At 43.1% G+C, this 18,650-nt stretch overlaps 1 protein-coding gene across 1 annotated transcript in view; it reads right to left on the bottom strand.

The window, feature by feature from the left end:
• Positions 1 to 17,392, bottom strand: part of LOC119176958 (nose resistant to fluoxetine protein 6-like) — a 37,475-nt gene extending 20,083 nt beyond the window's left edge. The window contains exons 1-7 of the mRNA XM_037428292.2: positions 16,909 to 17,392; positions 9,282 to 9,493; positions 7,662 to 7,773; positions 5,992 to 6,076; positions 5,072 to 5,163; positions 4,824 to 5,003; positions 2,689 to 2,782 (exon numbers count right to left, since the gene is read on the bottom strand). Coding sequence (XP_037284189.2) covers positions 2,689 to 2,782; positions 4,824 to 5,003; positions 5,072 to 5,163; positions 5,992 to 6,076; positions 7,662 to 7,773; positions 9,282 to 9,493; positions 16,909 to 17,212 — 1,079 coding nt within the window. The 5' untranslated portion in view covers positions 17,213 to 17,392. The remainder of the gene's footprint in view (positions 1 to 2,688; positions 2,783 to 4,823; positions 5,004 to 5,071; positions 5,164 to 5,991; positions 6,077 to 7,661; positions 7,774 to 9,281; positions 9,494 to 16,908) is intronic.
• Positions 17,393 to 18,650: the final 1,258 nt, after the last annotated feature.

Genomic DNA, 18,650 nt, shown 5'->3' with positions numbered 1-18,650 from the left:
TCAGCAGCCTCCCCGGTCTATCTGCTTCCAGCGAAAGTCATTTGTCCTGTTGACGAGGCTTCGACAGCAGATCGTCAGATCACTTCTATGCTGCGATAAATTGTGAGTGTCATCAGAGATCTTCTGACAAGCATTTGTACGCCAGCTGCTAGAAGCGGGATACAAGTGCTGGACGCGTTGACCCCAGTCCTTGCAAATCTCCACTAAAGCCATGACCGACAATCACAGGCCCTTTCGCCAAGAGGTCAGAGAATTCAAATTCAAATTCAAGTTTATTTCCACCTTGTACAATCTCACAGATGGAGGACAACGGAAAAAAAGCTGCCGATAGGCGGCTTCACTAGAACCGTTGATTATTCAGTGGAACGCAAGAGGTCTTAGATCCCGCCTCTCTGTTTGCCGTAAATTTGTTCTTCTTTACCGATTTCTTATTGTGGTCATATGTGAACCGAAATGATCAAGCCTAATCTAATTGCAAAAGGCTACGAGAATTTTTCTCATCAAGTGATATCGACAGTAGTAAGAATGTCGTAATTATTTATCGGGAGCTTAGTTACGTCGTCAAGCCAGTGTAAAAATTGTTAAATGGAAAGGTCACTTTTGCACTCCTGTAGTCCTCAGCAAACTAATAATGAAACTGCACAGCCGGCTATGCGCACACCTATATGCTCTATCAAGTACTCTGAATTCGACCTCGAGTTGAAGAGACTTTGTGTGATTCGTCGTTGTGCCGAAAAAAGATACCGACGCACAAATTTCATTGACGATCTACGAACAGCCCGGCGCATCCAAAAGAAGATACAATGGCGCTTCAATAAATTAGATACCAAACGATGGATAAAAGTTTATGCATCGCTAGATTCTCATAAACTATTGTTTCAAATATCGAGAACTGTGCGAGGCGTATACGTTCTGTTCCGGAACAGAGCTTTCCGTTCAAAGCCCTCGCACCTTTTCATCGCCGACAAAAAATTGACGTGGCGAAAGATTTCTGCACTGTGATTATGGGCCAGACAACGTGCACAAGCATGCACACTCGGCTATTCGATAGATTGCCTGAGATGAGCAATACCTGCCGAACCAGCATTCGCGCTCTTGAAAGCGTCCAGGCTATGGTTCTGCAAGTTTGTGTAGGGTTACTGCATTGTTCGTTAAAAGCCGAAACAATTGTGATTTGAAATCATTACCCGGTCAAGACAAATATTGTAATGAAAGCGCTCAGAGCCCATTTGTGGCACCTTGCTTGCGTCCCTGGCTATAATTTAGACTCGCAGCGTGAAGACCGACCTCATGCCTCATTTTGTCTGACAGTCTTGTCCTATTGTACACGCATACGAACGGAATGTACAGCACCAGCCGAAATTCCAACTACCCCGTGGTGTACGTCTCACAACGGGTTCAACACATGGTTCCAGGCGTACGCTCAGAAGTCCGACTCTCGTCTCCAACGCTAAAGCAACTTTCTCTACTCTTGTTGCGTTAGAAGTACAGTGAGCATAATCGTCTATATATTGATGCTTCAACTACAGTAAATGTGTCTGCAAAGTCTATGATCTTTCTTGCAACAGCGGCCACCACGAAGACTCAGCTATCCCTTCAAACGACATCGACAGCTGCGGAACTTGCTGTTCTAGGTAGCGCACTTAAAGTAATTTGACATCATCATCATCATCATCATCATCATCATCATTATCAGCCTGACTACGTCCACTGCAGGACAAAGGCCTCTCCCATGTTCCGCCAGTTAACCCGGTCCTGTGCTTGCTGCTGCCAATTTATACCGACAAACTTGACATCAACAAGCCAGCAAATGAAGCATGTTCACGGGCTCTAAGCAGCGCTGCCGTGTTTGCTATTCGCCTTACGCCGTTAACCTCATGAACAACTAATGCTATAAATTGGAAAGCTGCTCCACCACCTCCTCGTCTAAAGACATGAAATCACGTTTGAGTCGCTTCCAAGTCACTGCGGCCGACGCAGCTGCTCGATCGTCACGCGAAGATGGTGTAGAAGAATCTATCCCGTTCTCAAGGAGTGATCCAGACAGATTGCTAATGAATGCGTCCAATATCTGCAGAATACAGCAAGTTAACGCACATGCGACTGCATAGGCTGGGCCCATCACGTCGAGTTCAACCTCCGTCCGGATTCTCTCGGCTAGGGACAACTGTGCTTTGCCAACTGTGGCTTGGTGTCATTTTCTCCAATGTTTCTGCCTTCCGAATCAGCATGGAAGACAGGGCCGCTTGTGATTATTGCGGCAGTGATGAAACCATAGAGCACCTTCTGGGTCACTTCCCTGACTACAGCGGCGTTATACTACCACTATAGCTGCTGCGTTAGCCTCCCATGATTACAGACCCTTATCAGAACAGTCAGTGCTCGAATTCCCACATGATCCTTTTTCGCTCAGTAAACCAGTGAAGGCCTTATTGAACTTTTTGAGTGGTTGTGGCCTATTAAATAGGCTATAGCACACCCGCTCTTTTTTGTTTATTTTTGGTACACTACTTTTCTCTCCGCTTTCTTTGTCTTCTTTATTTCCCCCTCCTCTTAATGCATGGTAGCAAACCGGATGCTACAATTCTGGTTGACCTCCCTGCCTTTCTCTCAATTTATTTTCTCTCTCTTTCTTATAAATGCATGTAGTCTTAGGAGCACAATGGCTTTGTAAAGGTGGTAACATGCCTGAGGAAGAAGAAAGTGTCCACAGCTATATATGCCGCCGGGACCATTATGCTTGATATGTGTTCAGCCATCAGTAAGTTGTTCAGCAACCGGGCTGCAAGAGAAAGAGCAGAAGAGGCTAGTTAAAACACATGAGCAGACTCAACGTCCCCAGTGTAATCTAGTTAGTTTGTTTGCCCCGTTCTTGCCGCGTGGTGGAACACATAATGACGGGCAAGTGTCGCAAACTCAACGGGTGAATAGACGCTGAAAACTCTGTATCTCTCAGAGTACTTGAGCTGTTGGGACAATGTGCAACGTGTGGGTGTTGGCGTTAAGGAATGTCTGCATATGGACAGCCAAGCATAACAAATATAGCCTCCACTTTGGGAAGGTAGCCAATTCCAATTATTTGTTTGTTCTTTATTCGTTTTATACATTGTGCAACTCTGAATGGGGCCACAACTTCTACCGTTGGCCGCTCGCTTCGTCTCCTTGACACTTCTCCAAAAACAAGGAAGAGACTTTGAATCGACGTTTTCGCGTTGGCCGTAGCCGCGGGACTACTCCACTTGCGACGCACATGCTGTTGACGCGATATACGTTATTTATTCAGTGAGCACGCATTGCTAAAGTTTGACCTCTTACGTGCGCCACGTTTCGGTGTGCACTTACGTTCTCAGTAGGCATATTGGTGCGCACCTTTAGTGATTACACGTTAGCCCCGAATCAAAGTGAACAGAACATACAGAGGTTCGAGTGACAAATGATGTTCCATAGGTGCATTGTCAACACTGTTGTCCACTAACTAGTTTAACTGCGCGGAGGCATGAAGACCCTGTTGAAACGATGTCCTCAATGACGAATTAGGTAGTATATGGAGAGGGTCAGTGCTTAGCACGCAACTACCGTGTAGGATCATTAGACTGAAAGTGAACGTTTTAAAGTGGTTGCATTTCATTGCACTGGTTTTATATGAAATGACTGAAAAGTTCAAGTCAGTTTTAAGCGGTGCTTTCAGGCAAATAAATATGACAAAAAATCAAGTATGCGCTCTTCGCCATTGTTTCTTATTCTACTTCCTTATAAGTTGTCTGCCTTTCGAAAACAGTGGATAAAACTGATTTTCACGTCACAGCAACTATAGCTTCCATTGAGGCCTCAGTGCGTTCTAAGGCCGCTTTAGCGAAAAAAGTCAATCTGCATAAACATTCATCCCAGCGCACAGCCATAAGCTGGCATATGCCACAATACACACGAGCACATTTAAGACGGTCTTGAGAACAAATGAATGACCCCAAGTAAACGAAGTTGAGGAAGGAAGCGAGATGGTAAAACTACGATAACAATAATTTTAAGGATCCCGTCCATGCGTACATGCGTAACCTACTCTCAGCACTGCATCGGATTCCACTGTATCCAGTGCTGGTTCACGCGTCACGTGCGGTGCAGGGAAAGTGTTCATGAAAGTCCGCTGCAAACCGGCATTCGAACAGATGGAAAAACCAATCTGGTATTTAAATGTGCATATTTGTAGTGTTATTGCATATACGTGAGCCTCTATAACAACGTGCGTCAGGGCAAAGACAGGTACTTTTATATAGCATCTTCAATGCACCCAGAGAATGCATGTAACCACGTTTGCCGTACAGCGAACTCTTAATAAAATACAAAAAAATTAAGCAAACCACATTTGGGGCATCGTAATAAGTGCAAAGAAAATGCTTCTTCCCCCGTCTTGAATAGAAAAAGAAAAATTGATTGCTTTCTTTTTCCCGTTGTTGAGCATGTAGAGAAGGGGTTCTGTATTGTGCATTTTTAATTCCTAATCTGAGTAAAAGCACAGTACAGGTTCTGCACAGTCCAAAGGGTGCATTTATCGCACTCACTGAATCTCACTGCCTGGTATAGGCTGTGTTACAATCTACATATGTCCTGGCTGTTGACTGTTGCCTAGGGTCACTCAATTACATGCATATTTAATATGCGCATGTGGTGCTACCCCATGCGTACATGCCAGTCATTGGCCGTCTATTTCGATAGTTGTTGGAGTCCGCGGAAGCGAACCTGCGAATCGCAAAATAACGCGAGCGTTCAACTGGAGTTGTTTCGACAACTGGAAGCCGTGACTCTGACTTTGTAGCAGATCCACTTACACCAAGTTGGCGACACTGTTCCATAACAGTGGCCCAGTACAATCCACGTCAAACTGAAGAAGCGCAGTCCGTGGAAGAAACGGAGAGTATAGGCGTCGGAACTTTTGTCTTTGACCACTTGCAGCAGCACCTTCGTATTCGAGATTAGGGAGAATGCGGTGAGGCAGCGCAGCAGAATGCCTGCAAACAAATAGCGAGAACGTAACATTCCGTCACCAGCTGTGCATATAGAAGTACTCTTCTCTTACCACATGTTGCTTTGTACTCGGATTTTGGACGCATGCAGACATCGATGGCAGTACCAATCACTAGGAGTACGGTGAGAACACCGAGGGTTATTCTGAATTTGAAAAGAAAGAAAAGGGAAGTGAAGCTCAGTGAAAACGTACAAACCCGGGGTGATCGTAAGAGTACCGGGCGGTCGAAATTCCTGAAACCTTCCCTACAGCGTCTCACGTGATCATGTCGTGGTTTTGTGACGTAAAACCTACGACATTATGGTAAGTGGTGTGCGATATTTCTTTGTTTCTGCAATTTGATTCGGGTTTTTGCTGGTTTTATTTACCTCACCAAATGTGAAGTCCAGGAATCTTATGTAATCACGTCTGTTCTGGATGACATGTTGGTGGAAACGTTGAAAGACGCCCACCAAGGTGAAAATATACTTGCTATGTCGTTTCGGCCCCAATATGGAGCCTTGTATTGTGAACAAGACTCCCGTGGGAGAGTCGAAACGTCATAAAGAAATGTATTTTCACTTTGTTCAGCGTCATAAAGTTTTCGCCAGGACCAGGACAGTTGATAATGTTGCCAAAGATTACATAAATGTCTATTCTGTTGTCTATAGTGATGGCACATCATAGAGAACGCATCGAAGTATTTCGCAAGGCGGAAACTCGGCCGACTGTTGCTCAAGGCGACCCCTTTCATAGACGCAAATATTGGTTATCGCAGCTGACGATGACGTGTCATGCTTAAAACACAAGCTGTTTGCGTCCTTCATGTCTAAAAAGGACACTGAAGAGAAGCCTCCATGGTGAGAATTAGCTGATGGCATGGATAATCTCATAATGGCATATTCTTTCTTCATTAATTTTTCTAGTATACAAAACTAGAGTGCTAATCAACAATAAAGAAGGCTTATGGATTCTCAGTGTAGCATACTCACATTATCGCCGTCTGTCCATTGGTCAACGGCACTGGAACATTTGTCACGCAGTTGCTTACTTTCAGATTTAGCGCAGGTGGTACCACTGCAACAAGAAAACAGAAACCTAATGAAAGTGGTCCCAGAAAAGAGAGCAACATATATTTAGTTGGAAACTTGGTTGTCTTACCTCAGAGTGTCGTCTCTGTATTGGTCCTAAAATTCGAGCTATTGCTTTGTCGTATATTGAACAGTCAGAATCAATGTACGCATAATTAACAAACTCTTCTTAACTTGTTGATCTTACGCTTGTGTTAGATGCGTAGATTTTCAGTGTTGTGTGTGTGCTCCCACTCTTTTTTTTCTTTCGTTACTCATTTCATTCCCCCGAACCTCCTCTTGCGCAGAGAGGCAAAAAGTGAGTTACACCAGCGTAGTTAACATTCCTGCCTTCTTTCGCCTGTTTTCCTTCATTCTGCCACTCTAATAGCGTTTGCGGATAAGCTAACTTCAATTCATTTTTAGTACCACTGCTTCGAGGCACTCACCGCATTCACAGTGTTACTGCTTCGAGGCCCTCACTAACCTCATCCTGTGTCCACAGAAATAGATCTAGACAAAATACGGAGCGCTCAGGTTTTCCGTGCTGCAGAGTCAAGTTTACTTAAAACTGCCTTTCATCTTCTAATATCCTGAGTAGCCTCGTGGTGGATAGGTTGTTATGCAAGGGACACACACGGATGGCATATATTTATTTACAAGCATATTTTCCCGCCCTAGTTGGAGGCGGTAGCTAACGCTAGTCCAAAGATAGCCTTTCTCTGATACGACTAACTCTTTCCTTTTCAATGACACTGGTCCGTAACAAGGACAAATTCACGACACCTCTAGCTGAATAAAGCGCAGCAAACCGACACCGGAAAAAGCGAGACGTTGATCAATTTTACGCTAAAAACTTCATTCCATAACGGCCCAGGGCCAAGAAATAACCACGTGTTCTTGAAATTGCCTGTCTGAGGGCCATTCAGTAAACGTTTCTCAGTTTTACAACACTTGAATACCGAGAACCGCCACGTACAATTCTTCACTTAACTTGAACTTTTCACGTCATCGTTGCAACGAATAAAACGTGCTGGTGCCACAAGACGCCTCATTGATTTACTTGCTGACTTTGGTAGAGAATGAATTGTCTATTCTATCAGTCTTAGCCTGAGGAGCTTTCGTACAACAGCGTAGAGCGACGCTGTAAACACTCTGCAAAACCACGCAGCTGCGTATAGAGTTGATGCCCAGCCTTCCTGGAATGCATATTCACTGGCGCTTTTAGAAGCATCGACACAAGCATGGTATTGACTGGAACACGAACAAAACTTGGGAGACTAGACTAGTTCGTAATCCACTTCTTTAAAAAAAAAGAAAAGAAGTAAAACAGACTTCAAATAAAAAAGAAGACAACGAGAGAAGCTCTTGGCGCTTGCTTTGAGGTCTTCTTTCATATGAGGCGACGACACAGGGTGCATTATAACGCACTCTCTAGGCAACTGACGTATAGAGAATTAGCAACAACCTGATCCACAGCTGACCAAACTGGTTGCGTTTGGAGGTGACTTATTCTAGGTCAGCGTATTTCTTATAAGAAAGCTATATATACGCGCCCGCCTGATGTGCGTAGTAGCCGTTGCCGTACTCACTTTTGTTGATGAGTTCTTGCAATTCCTCCTCATTGCAGTCATTCGTGACACAGATTCCAATGCGAATGGGTGGCAGACGCAAGTCTGTCATATGTTCCTTATATCTGTATAGCTACGAAGGAACAGATGGCGTGTTTGTTGAAACAACATACAACTGTTAACTGTCAGGCATAAAAGAAAGAATAACCAAGGAAGATGAAAAAAACGCGGTAGTTGCTTTTTAAATGTGACGGAATTCAGAATTTCATTTGTTAAATAATCGAAGCGAAACTGCGTTCATACGATACAAAACGTTTGTTTCAGCATAGTGGCTTCCGGGCCCAAGGAAAGGAGATCACTGGAACGGACATTTTTCGTTGTGAAGCAAAAATGTCTTCCTCGTATGCACCTCTGTAACACCATGCAAGTGGACTCATCCAAAATCATCACGAGCCTGCTAAAATGAGACTGCATAAAAGAATGTTGGTGACTTTTGTGCTAGAAAGTATACACCATTTGGAATTATTATACCAGAGCGCCAACTTAAAGCCGCCATTGCAGTATCTTTTTTTCGTAATTATTATGACCGGTTTGATTACCTTTGTTTACCAGCCCTATATTTCCGGAATATGAGCTGGGAGTACCGCCCTTCAATTTAATGATTATTATGTAAAGTTTAAAGCCACAAAACCACCATATGATTATGAAAGGCGCCGTAGTGGAAAGCTGCGGAAATTTCAACCTCCTAGGGTTTTTTTTATCGTGCACCTAAATCAGAGCGCACGGGCTACAGCATATTCACCTCCATCAGAAATGCAACCGCCCCAGCCGGGATTTGATCACGCGCGACCTGCGCGTTAACAGCCGAGTACCTTAGTCACTAGACCATCGCGACGGGGCAGCCTGCCTAATCAGACATTAGAAAACTAAATGACGTCCAGAAGAAGAAGCGCGTTTTTCAGCTGCTGTTTGTTCAAGTCATCTTGTGGACGCCAAGCTCTATCCATTGCACTGAGATGGAAAGAGAGCAAGAGAAAAAAATAACAGAAACGTGGAAGGCAGATCATTACACATTAACTAATTTTGATCTGTTTTGCTGTCCATCAGGTAAGTTACGTTTTAAATTTGTAAACGCTATTCATTATTATTGTGTACATTTTCGTTTCCCATATTTTGAATATTTCATTTTTAATTTGTGCGCTTGTTGCTTTATCTTGTTCAAATCTTTGTTTACAAACGAAGTACCGTTTTTACATTGATGTAACTTTTATTTCTGATTTTTCAATTATATGTTAACCAAACTATCGCTGTGCTGCCGTGAGCCCTTGTAAATAGGGGCGGCGGGCTCGTAAGGCCCGGAAGACAGCTTTTATTTGTCGCTCTTCTGTCTGTTTGTGAAATGGATACAAAAATAAAATTGATTGATTGGTTGATTGACTGAAATAGCAGCCAATGTACGTGAGCATTATTGCGTATAAGGCTTGGTATAACGAGGAAAGTGCACTTATTGTGTTGAGTCGCAAATGCACTGACAACGTATAAAAAACGCACATTCAATACTGCAGATCAATCTGCATATAGCAACAAGCACTTTTAGTTAAAGATGCAAAAGGTCTACAGAGCAGGGATAGATCAACTTACGTTTGGGTAGGCAACTTTCATCGCAGCAAAAGTTGTTTCAACAAAGCTGCTACCTTTGTTTATGCGCATATCCAGATTGCAATACTGCGCTCGCGTGACCTCATGGCCAAAACTGTCATGTACGACAGTTTCCAGACACTCGTCGAATGCTCCAAGGTCAGTTTTAGTAGCTTGTAGTAGTCCGGTGGGGTATTTGCCCATCGCATCAATGACTGAAATAAACAAGCGATATGAGTCATCTAAAGGTTTACTGTAAAACAGTCATCGACAATAAAGTAGGAGCCTGCATCCACTTTCTACGTCGAAATATACGAGGATCAGTTAAATTGATACATCGCCGAAAAAAAAATAGGCAAATGAAGCTCAAGTTAGAGATACAGGTGCGAAAAGTCCACTTTTACTCTTTTAGGAGGCAACTACTAGCTTAATGTATCTACAATAGTTTTGTCTCATCGTGGTAGCTCACTGGCCAATCTGTCGTGCTTCAAAGCTCCAGGATTCGGGTTTGACTCCCGATTGCGTTGTATACGTGTTTTTATGGGGCCGAAAAGTTTCAAAATACCCATGCACATTTATTCAGGTGAACGTACATCTCTCTTTAATGTGATTACCGGCTCTTCCGTAATCGCCTTGAAGAGGAAGAGGGTAGCAATCTTGCCGCTGGTTTCATATCAGAAACGAATGATTGTTTTTCTCGCTGCGATATGAAGCGACAAGAGACTGTGATTGCGGTCGCTCCCGCATGAACGCGCTGCAAGCAGCCGCCAGAGCGCACAGGCCATAGGCTCCTGTGTTCCCTTTCATGAAAATTGACACTGTTTATTTCAAAATACCGGTGCAAACGATTAAAACACCTGAATATTTTTGTGGGCACTTATCTTTCAGAAGCCTCAATTTCCTGTCAAAAAAACGAAAAACCTGCCCGTAGGCGATGAGCAGAGTTTTTCAATCATGCAACTTGCGAAACTCCCCATAGGCTTTATGTATCAAAATCAGGACACGCCATTGGCACAGATGGCGGGAGTGTGCAGAGTGACGCCCCAGTTGTTGATCAGCAAGGCAACTTTTCAACACACTATTTTGTGCTTTCAGTTGCCGTTCCTAGATGGCGCGACAGTCTGCTAGTTTTCACAGGCTCGACCAATTGCGTATCCGGGTCTTGGAACGTAGTTTTGCAACTGGTGTGATTGAATAACTTTGAGAGGTGAGCTAATGTAGACGCCGGAAGCATAGCAAATGGTACCCGGTCCTCAGTACTCTCGACGCTAATAAAAAACGCACTCCTGCCTTTAAGAGTCCTCCCACAACACGTGAAAGCAAGCTAAGACAATTCTCGACTTTTCTAGTTTACACAGATAAGTTTGTCGCAGCTTTGGTGATCCACTCAGTTATATTTAGGCAAAGAGTAAAAAATAAAGAAATAAAATAAAAAACAATAACAAAACAGCAGCCACAGCTGAGAACAGCCCTGATTCCTTAAACTCAAGAAGACCGCATGCAGATACAGGTATTTAAGGTATTCAGTTCGTGTTTTTTTTAGCGTAACCGTTAAAAATCATAATGAAAGCAGGTTAGCAAGGATAATGAAGATTAACGTCATTTCGTTCCTAATTCTACTGCCAGTTTTATTGTATGTTTCGTTGTTTTCATAGTTATGCACAATCACAGAACATTGTTTTGTTACCATTTTTACTGGCATGTTTTATTGCATGTTTGCGTTGTTTTTGTTACTATCAATAATTACTTAATCGCTTTTTGTTGCCATTTTGTTGTACTTATCAACATGTCATTTTCTAACAGGAGGTCCCCTTTCAGCCTTGTGCTATGGGACCTCCTTCTGTATATACTACCCCAATGCGTGTATATTTTTTGTGACAAATAAAGATTTTTTCTTCTTCTTCTTCTTCTTAACTACAACAAATTTCGATACGGCTCTGAATTTCACTTTGTACCTGCATCAAATCTGTATCACCGTACAACTCATTCAATAATTGTTGTTCTCGATAGACAATTTTCGATTACAGGTGCTACACATAAAATGTTAGTAAACATTTAGTAACGGTACTTATCTATTAGTTTCGAGCGTGTTTTACCACTATCCCTTTACATAGCAGCTAGTAAAACTGGTAAATTTTATCAACTGGAGAAGCTTTCTCAAAAATTTCAACTAGATAACTACAAAACCAGCTGTTTTCATATGCTGTGCAGATGTATATATTTTATTTTATGCCGAATGTATTAAAATATTAGGCGAAATTTGGGATAATTTTAGTTTTTTGATTATGTTGGAACTACAGCCATGTGTTGCGTGATTGGAAACATATATGCATACAGTAGGGAACAATATAGGGGTATAAAGCACTGATTATGCTTATAAGGTATATGGCAACCAACCATTACAAATTGTGCTATCCTGATTGAGGGCATATATAACCGTCAAGTCACTCTTAAATTAGTTGGCACGTTAGTAGTAACCCTTATATTTCATGCGTGCGTTTTGTGTTCTCGCTTGTGGTCCGTTCACGCCTCTATGGACGTCGATGAGTTGTGTACTTGCAATGACAATTGGCTGAGGTAATGAGCCTTTATTATTTGGTGTAACAGAGAAGGTCCTTTTCGTTTTTTATCTGATATATACTATTGTAACAGAATCAACTTCATATGGCAACAGAAGCACGACCTATAAACAAAATAGGCAGAAATCACATCTTAGCTAATTGCAGTCATTAGTTTGGTTAATAAATAGCTAGTAACGGTTACTAACAGCTTAGAACTAAACCGGCAGTCGTTGGTAGTATAATATTTACTAGATCCGGAGACAGTGAATTTCACTAACCTTCACTTAACTTTCTTTACTCATTGAGATGTTAGTGCTTTTTCGAGACTAGTAAAAGGTTAGTATTTATTTTAGTTAGTGATTTCAGTTTTATATTAAACCTTTTTATTTTTATTATTCGAAAATATTATAATCTAAGTTTTAGAAAAAGATTCAGAGGTTATCTAGGTAGCCTCTGAATCTATTTATTTTACCGAATCGTTCTCCACAACTGCCTTCAACAAAGTTGCTTGTGTGAAATATATTTTTCATTCACTGTCTGTCAGGGTGCTTCATTTGCATGTACGCTTGAAAGGACGTGTTGGTGAAAGGGCATGTCGCTTGATTGAAAGGATGACTTGGTGGGCTAGTCGATATCGTAAAGCACACCCAGACGGGGAGAGAATAAAGAAAGGACTAGACACATCGGTGATGTCTTGTTTCTCGTTCACTTTATGTACGTGTGTGTGCACTGTAATCTTTCTAAGTTGTTGAAGGGCCGAAATAGTCCGAAGTATTTTAGCGAAACAGTGGTCTCAGATAGAATTGCTCCATACGCCAAAATTGCACCTTGGCGCAACTCTTTACAGTACCTCTATGCCAAGACGGAGTGCTCTTCCCCATGATCCCGCGTTGCCTGTGGACACTTGCTTTGTTGAGTTAATTCCCGTGTTATAAACCACCCTGGATGATTTGTTGTCGTCAAGAGCGTTTAGGTGTGGCAGAAGAAAGCACACGGGCAGAAAAATCCAACCACGCACCACATGGCTCCTCCTGCATGGGCTGCGCCATCACTTCGTCTTTGCGGTGTTAGCGTGAAGCAAGTGGCTTTCGGTAGATTGCCCTAAAGACACTTAACCACCCACGAGGCACGCGTTCAAGTTGGTAGCGTTCACGTGAATAAAAAACGTAATTCGCGTGACGCTCACTTCGTCTTTTCGAAGGCTATTCGCAACTTCCAGGTACCATGACGCCGCTGAGCGGTGGCAGCCAGAAGATCTGTTGAGATGATTGAAGTTTTGGACCTGCTGCAAGCAGCATATGTTGCTGCTTGTTTTCCTGCGTTCGTGGTCGTTCCGCAACGCTGTAAACGGCCTCAATATTACCGTAACCCTTCGACATTCATAAGTTAAAGGTAAAGTAGAAAGAACAAGAAAAAAATCACAGCATATTCACGGAGTGAATAATAATCAGCGGGGCAAAGCGTCCGTGCGTCCATCCGTGCTTCTGTTCCTCCGTGCATCCGTCTGTGTGTTGTACCATCCATGCGTCCATTCGTCCGTCTGCCTGTCGGTCTGCCTGTCTTTCTGTCTGTCTGTGCATCTATACGTTTATATACCTGTCTGTATTTGTGTCGTCCATCCGTCCGTCTTAGTATCCGTCTGTGTGTCTGTCCGTCTGTGCGTGTGTCTGTCTGGCCATCGGTCCGTGTGTCCGTTCTTGTTTCCGTCCATCTGTGCATGCGTCCATGCGTCCGATCACGTTCGAGAATGCACATGGCGCGCATAACGCCGACGAGACGCGCGCCAAGGAAGCCGAACGCTAGCGTCTTCAACGCGCCCGCCGCTCTGCTTCGCCCATGCCCCACCAATGATCCGCCATGTACGGTGACTATCCAGAGACTGAGAGAGGCACTCGTTCCCCGCGAACTCAGGCAAAACTCGCGGCAGCCAATCAGATAGTAGCGACAAAGTAACGCCATCTAGGAAATGAGACAAGAAGAGAAATGAGACTGTTTGGGAGACACTGCCGGTTACACGTGACGCGTGACAAGGTTAGACTAAGAGCAGCTTCACCCTTAAAAGCTAACTGATTTCGCTGCGAGCCTCGATGCTCACAGCCTTATACACCGTAAGGGAAAGTAAGCCTCCCGTTCAAATTAGCGCCCGAAAAAGTAAGATTGCATGGAGCACCCATTTTGTGTAAGAGTAAAGCAACTTCCAGGTTTGTAGTTTTTGCGATTAATTTGTCTGCTCGACACGGTCACAGGGCAAACAGTACCAGAACTGTATGAGGAATGCATTCCACTTTTAGGATAGAATGAAGGACTGGTGTCAAAACGTTCGTCGCATCATTACACATATAAAGCATTTGCAAAGTGCCTCGATGACTTCGAAATCTGCAGCAACTTGTGCGTGGTCTTACTTGCAAATGGCGCTTTTTTTCGTTTCAGCCCCACACCATGCTATCTTTTGTACTTCTCAAACACCAAAACATACAATAGTAACGCATCGAATGTCATTTCTTAAACGTGAGAATTGCATATTTCCACTGGTTTCGTTCGCTGCTTGCCGAATTGATTACGTTGATATTCTGTTGTTCTTTTAGTGAAGAAAGCAACCTAAAATCAAAATACCGGTAATATTGCATGCCTCAATTGGGGCTTCTGCTTCTGTATTGAAAAAGCAATAATTTTTATTTTCGTCTGCTAATTCTACTTCGTGCTTTTAGGTGAGCTGAACAAGCTTCACGCAGAATGCAATGCTAGAAAAGCTGTAAGATAAAGTGCATCTCCGAAAACGTTTCTGACATTACTATAAAATTTGTACTGAGACTCCCATTATAATGCTTGTTCAACATGACACCAGGTGTTGCACGCAGTTACACACAACCAGCAATGGGAAGAGCATACGTGTGTGCCTTATTTACAATTTTGCGCTTATTTTTCAACCCAATGGGTTACCCGGCATTTTAGTATGTTGGCGCTACCCTACTTTCCCAAAAACATAAATCGAAGTACCACTGAAGCACGAAGAATAGCACTCTTCGCCGAAAGTGTACTTTCCGGTACTGTCTCTTTCGGGGCGACAACCTCAATGACCGGTATGTTGGATGTATAGTAGCGCCATCTGGTCGTGAAAGTTGCGAATACATAGAAGCGATAAAGGAGAAACTAAAGATAATGATCTCCTGGCGCAGCAACAGACGTCTTTCAAAGCTTCGGCGATGCGGCACTGGCTCGACTGCAAAAGCTTTTTTTTTAAAAAAATAAACAAGAAACATGGCGTTTACATGACTCGAGTGACTTACGTCTAGTGGAGCGAAAGTCGTGCAAAAGTGAGTGAAAGCTTGTATGTGCGTAAGTGTAATGATAATCAAATCAATGAAGTGAGTAGTTAATTAATTACTGATCATAATTTAACGGTAGTTATGGCACGTTAACCCGTGAATATTCATTGTCCCAGGTGCCGCTACATATAGTTGACAATGAATTGGATTATTTTTGTGATGTATAAGTGTGAGTATCTGCATTCAAGGTTGAAATTTTGTATTCCCCCCCCCCCCCTGTAGTGCCTTTGGGCGCTGTTGGTACTATGACAAATAAATAAAGGTATATTGGTGAACTTCGTAAGCCAACTAAAAGTGCGCGATAGTACAGTTCAATCACATGGCTTTGGACTTTAAGTCGTTTTAGGCAATTGGGGCAGGAATGCAGTGCAACTTTCTGAACATTTATTGCCGTTTATAACCGGTCGTGAATGAGAGGCCTTACCAAACCACGATGAAGTAAAAACTATCAGAATACACTCCTGCGAATGAATTCTCAAATTTTTCTCTCGTAGAAATACGCTGCTTTATTTTGTCACTAGTAGCTTCTCAGTGAAAGCATTTCGAATCTCCCACATGTATTGCATACGATTAGTTTCTGAATCTGTGTCTTCTCAGGGAAGAGGCGTAGACGACTTACCCACCTATTCCTCTCAATACGTCACTGAACACTGTACTGTATGCTCGGTTTTAATTTACACGTGGTCTAGTGCACATTGATGTGCCACCGTGTCTGCAATCACCAACTTTGGAGCCTATCTAATTTTACCTCTACGTCCTAATTGCTTATGCTTGCTGAACTCATGTGTTCATCTTGACCCATGCAGGTATGGGTCTGATGGGGTCGTATGAGAAGAACGCAACGTCAGCCTTGTATTAAAGCTTACGCCACGGCTTTAGGAAGCCGGTCAAACATACTGGCTTATACTATAGGTGACCATAATATACTGGCAATATAAACAAAAACATGCTTCGAGCAACTTGTTTCACCATAACAAGAGCTTAACGCTTCAAAAGAGGCACATATGCAGTCAACACCAAATAGTTTCTCTCTATTAGGCCCCTTGTACGCCATATGCGGATGGTACCACAACATAAGCGGCGCAGTTAGCCTTTTACTTTGTTTGTTCACAAACACAAAATTTGAACAAGATCCTTGTGGTCTCGAAGAAAACCTGCTCTTGCCGGGCCGGGCGATTCATCCACCCATTTTTATAAGAACTGAAGCTTCAGCGAGTAAGTAAAGTTTATAAATAAAGTTTACAAGTAAAGTTCGTAAGTCTAGTGTATAAGTAAGGTAACTCGTTGAATTCGACGTCCAATTCATTATCTTTCGAATAGAAGTTGAAAATTTGTCACGATGTTCAAAATGACAGTTTGTAGTACTCTTTGTGAAATAAACAAAAAATATCACTAGAAAGTGAAAATACAAAAGGTACTGGCTGAATGCCCGAAATTTAAAATCAAAGCATTTTAAGAGAATAGACACGACTGTGCATAGTCATTCGTTCCATTTTCATCAAACGACAAATCTCATCCCACCCGGTAACCTATTGAAATTGCGTCAGCAGTAAATATTCTACAACAATAAATATTCTACTTACAGCGTCAAGAAGAGCGGGATATTACAGCGTTTAAGAAAAGCTGTAATATCCCGGGAGTATATAGTCATTAAGAGATAGCATTTGCTTCTGAGATTGTTTAACACACCAAAAACATTTGCGTTTCCGCCAGCACCATCTCAGGACACAAAAAGCAACTCACGTCTTAGAGCCCATGGTTCGGTCCTTCTAATTGCACCGACGAGTTTGAGGAGTCCAATGCTGCACGTAGATGAGACTTCCGCCGTTAGCAACTTTCGCGTTAAGTCGGGGGATATCTTGTCCATCATGCTGGCAATGAGCGCCTGCAACTTTCCTACGACGCCTTCATCTGGTTTTGGTGTCGTAGTCGTTGTGATGTTGCCTTCATCGTAGCACCAAACCAGTGGTATGCACACTAACAAAAGGAGCGATAGCGATGCTAGAGCCTTTGGGGTGAACATTTCGGGTACCCAAGATTGGGTCATTCTTAAAGACAGCGCTTGCAGCCTTTTCACAGATATCAAAATTTTGTTACAAAGTAAAAGCGAATGGACTTTCAAAATTAATACCTCCTCGCGAGTTAAGACAGCGCAGGTGCGCAGCCGTTTTTCATTGTTGAGTTGCTCTGGCCGAGATGTGTTCTTCGCCTGACCACGCGAAGCGACTCTACGGCTTCACCCTCGCCCGATCTGGCCTGTGTAGAGTCGGTGATCATCTACGCCGTCCCTCCGCTTTAGGTATGCTGATCAACTCATAGAATGAGAGTCGCTCAGAGCGAGCGTCACCCGGCTGCCCCGGTGGCTTGGCCCGGCGAGTGACGCGAATCGCTGGACAAACGCGTGAGCTTGTTGTGCAACTCCATTTGCTGAAAATAAACATGACTGGGAAAGGGAAGGAAAGTACGCCGGCGCGTACGTAAACATTAGGGGAAAGGGAAGCGTCACCGGCAACCTGTTAAAGGTGCCCATGGCAATGAATAGAACGGGAGCCGTCAGAACGAAGAGAAAACAAAGAAACACATAAAAGAACGTAAAAAATGCTTTGGCGAATCAAGACGTTATTCGACATCGTTTCTTTGCGGAAAGTATACCAAAATAAGAGAATCAGAAATGAGCCGAAGGAAGCACAAAACGTTAATAAGAAGTGTGGCGTATTTTCCAGTCGACTCGGACGCTTGCCAATGTGGTAGTCTCTGTAAGCGAATCGCTACATCTACTGACGTTATGAGCAAGTTTTATCTGCATCGATCGCCAGACGATGAACAACACACCAAAACAGAGTGAATATTTTGCAACACAATGAATTAGAGTAGCTAATCTGATGGTGGTATTGCAAGCTGATGCATAATACCCTTGTCCTTCGGTCTAATTATACAAAGCTATCTGCTCGTTTTCACTTCGACATAACGTTAAAAAGACACATATGTACGAGTATTTGTAATCCCAAGGTCACTGCTTTGTGCCACAATGGGAGAACACAAGAACACTCAGGGCGCTAGTTTGTCCTTTAGATAGATAGAACACAAGAGCTTATTTTAGCCCGTGACTGCTAGTTTTCCAATGAATGGGGAACCCAAACTTTTAGCTCAAAGTCGTTAATATGTGCCGTAGTGGGGAACACAAAGGCCCAAGGGCGCTAGTTTTGTGGAGCGCGCTTTGCGCAAAAAAATGTAGAAGAAGGAAGAGAGCACAGGTAGGTGCAGACTTAATACTGAAGTTAATTTTCAGAAAAGCACACATATAAAGAAAAGGCAAAGACACGTAGTTTAAATTACAGGTTGGCGGTTCGATATCTATCTGGTGTTTGTATAAGTTCAACGATGGCCTCGCCACACATACGTCGCCAGACACACGTATGAAAAAGGCCTCAACGATCTCTCGCGTGGTCCAGACTGACACGAATGACCGTATACTCTCGTTTTTT

Source organism: Rhipicephalus microplus, chromosome X (genome assembly GCF_043290135.1).
Source record: "Rhipicephalus microplus isolate Deutch F79 chromosome X, USDA_Rmic, whole genome shotgun sequence".
Classification (NCBI taxonomy): Eukaryota; Metazoa; Arthropoda; class Arachnida; order Ixodida; family Ixodidae; genus Rhipicephalus; species Rhipicephalus microplus.
The sequence above is the reverse complement of the archived record's forward strand: the minus strand, read 5'-3'. Positions and strand labels throughout refer to the sequence as shown.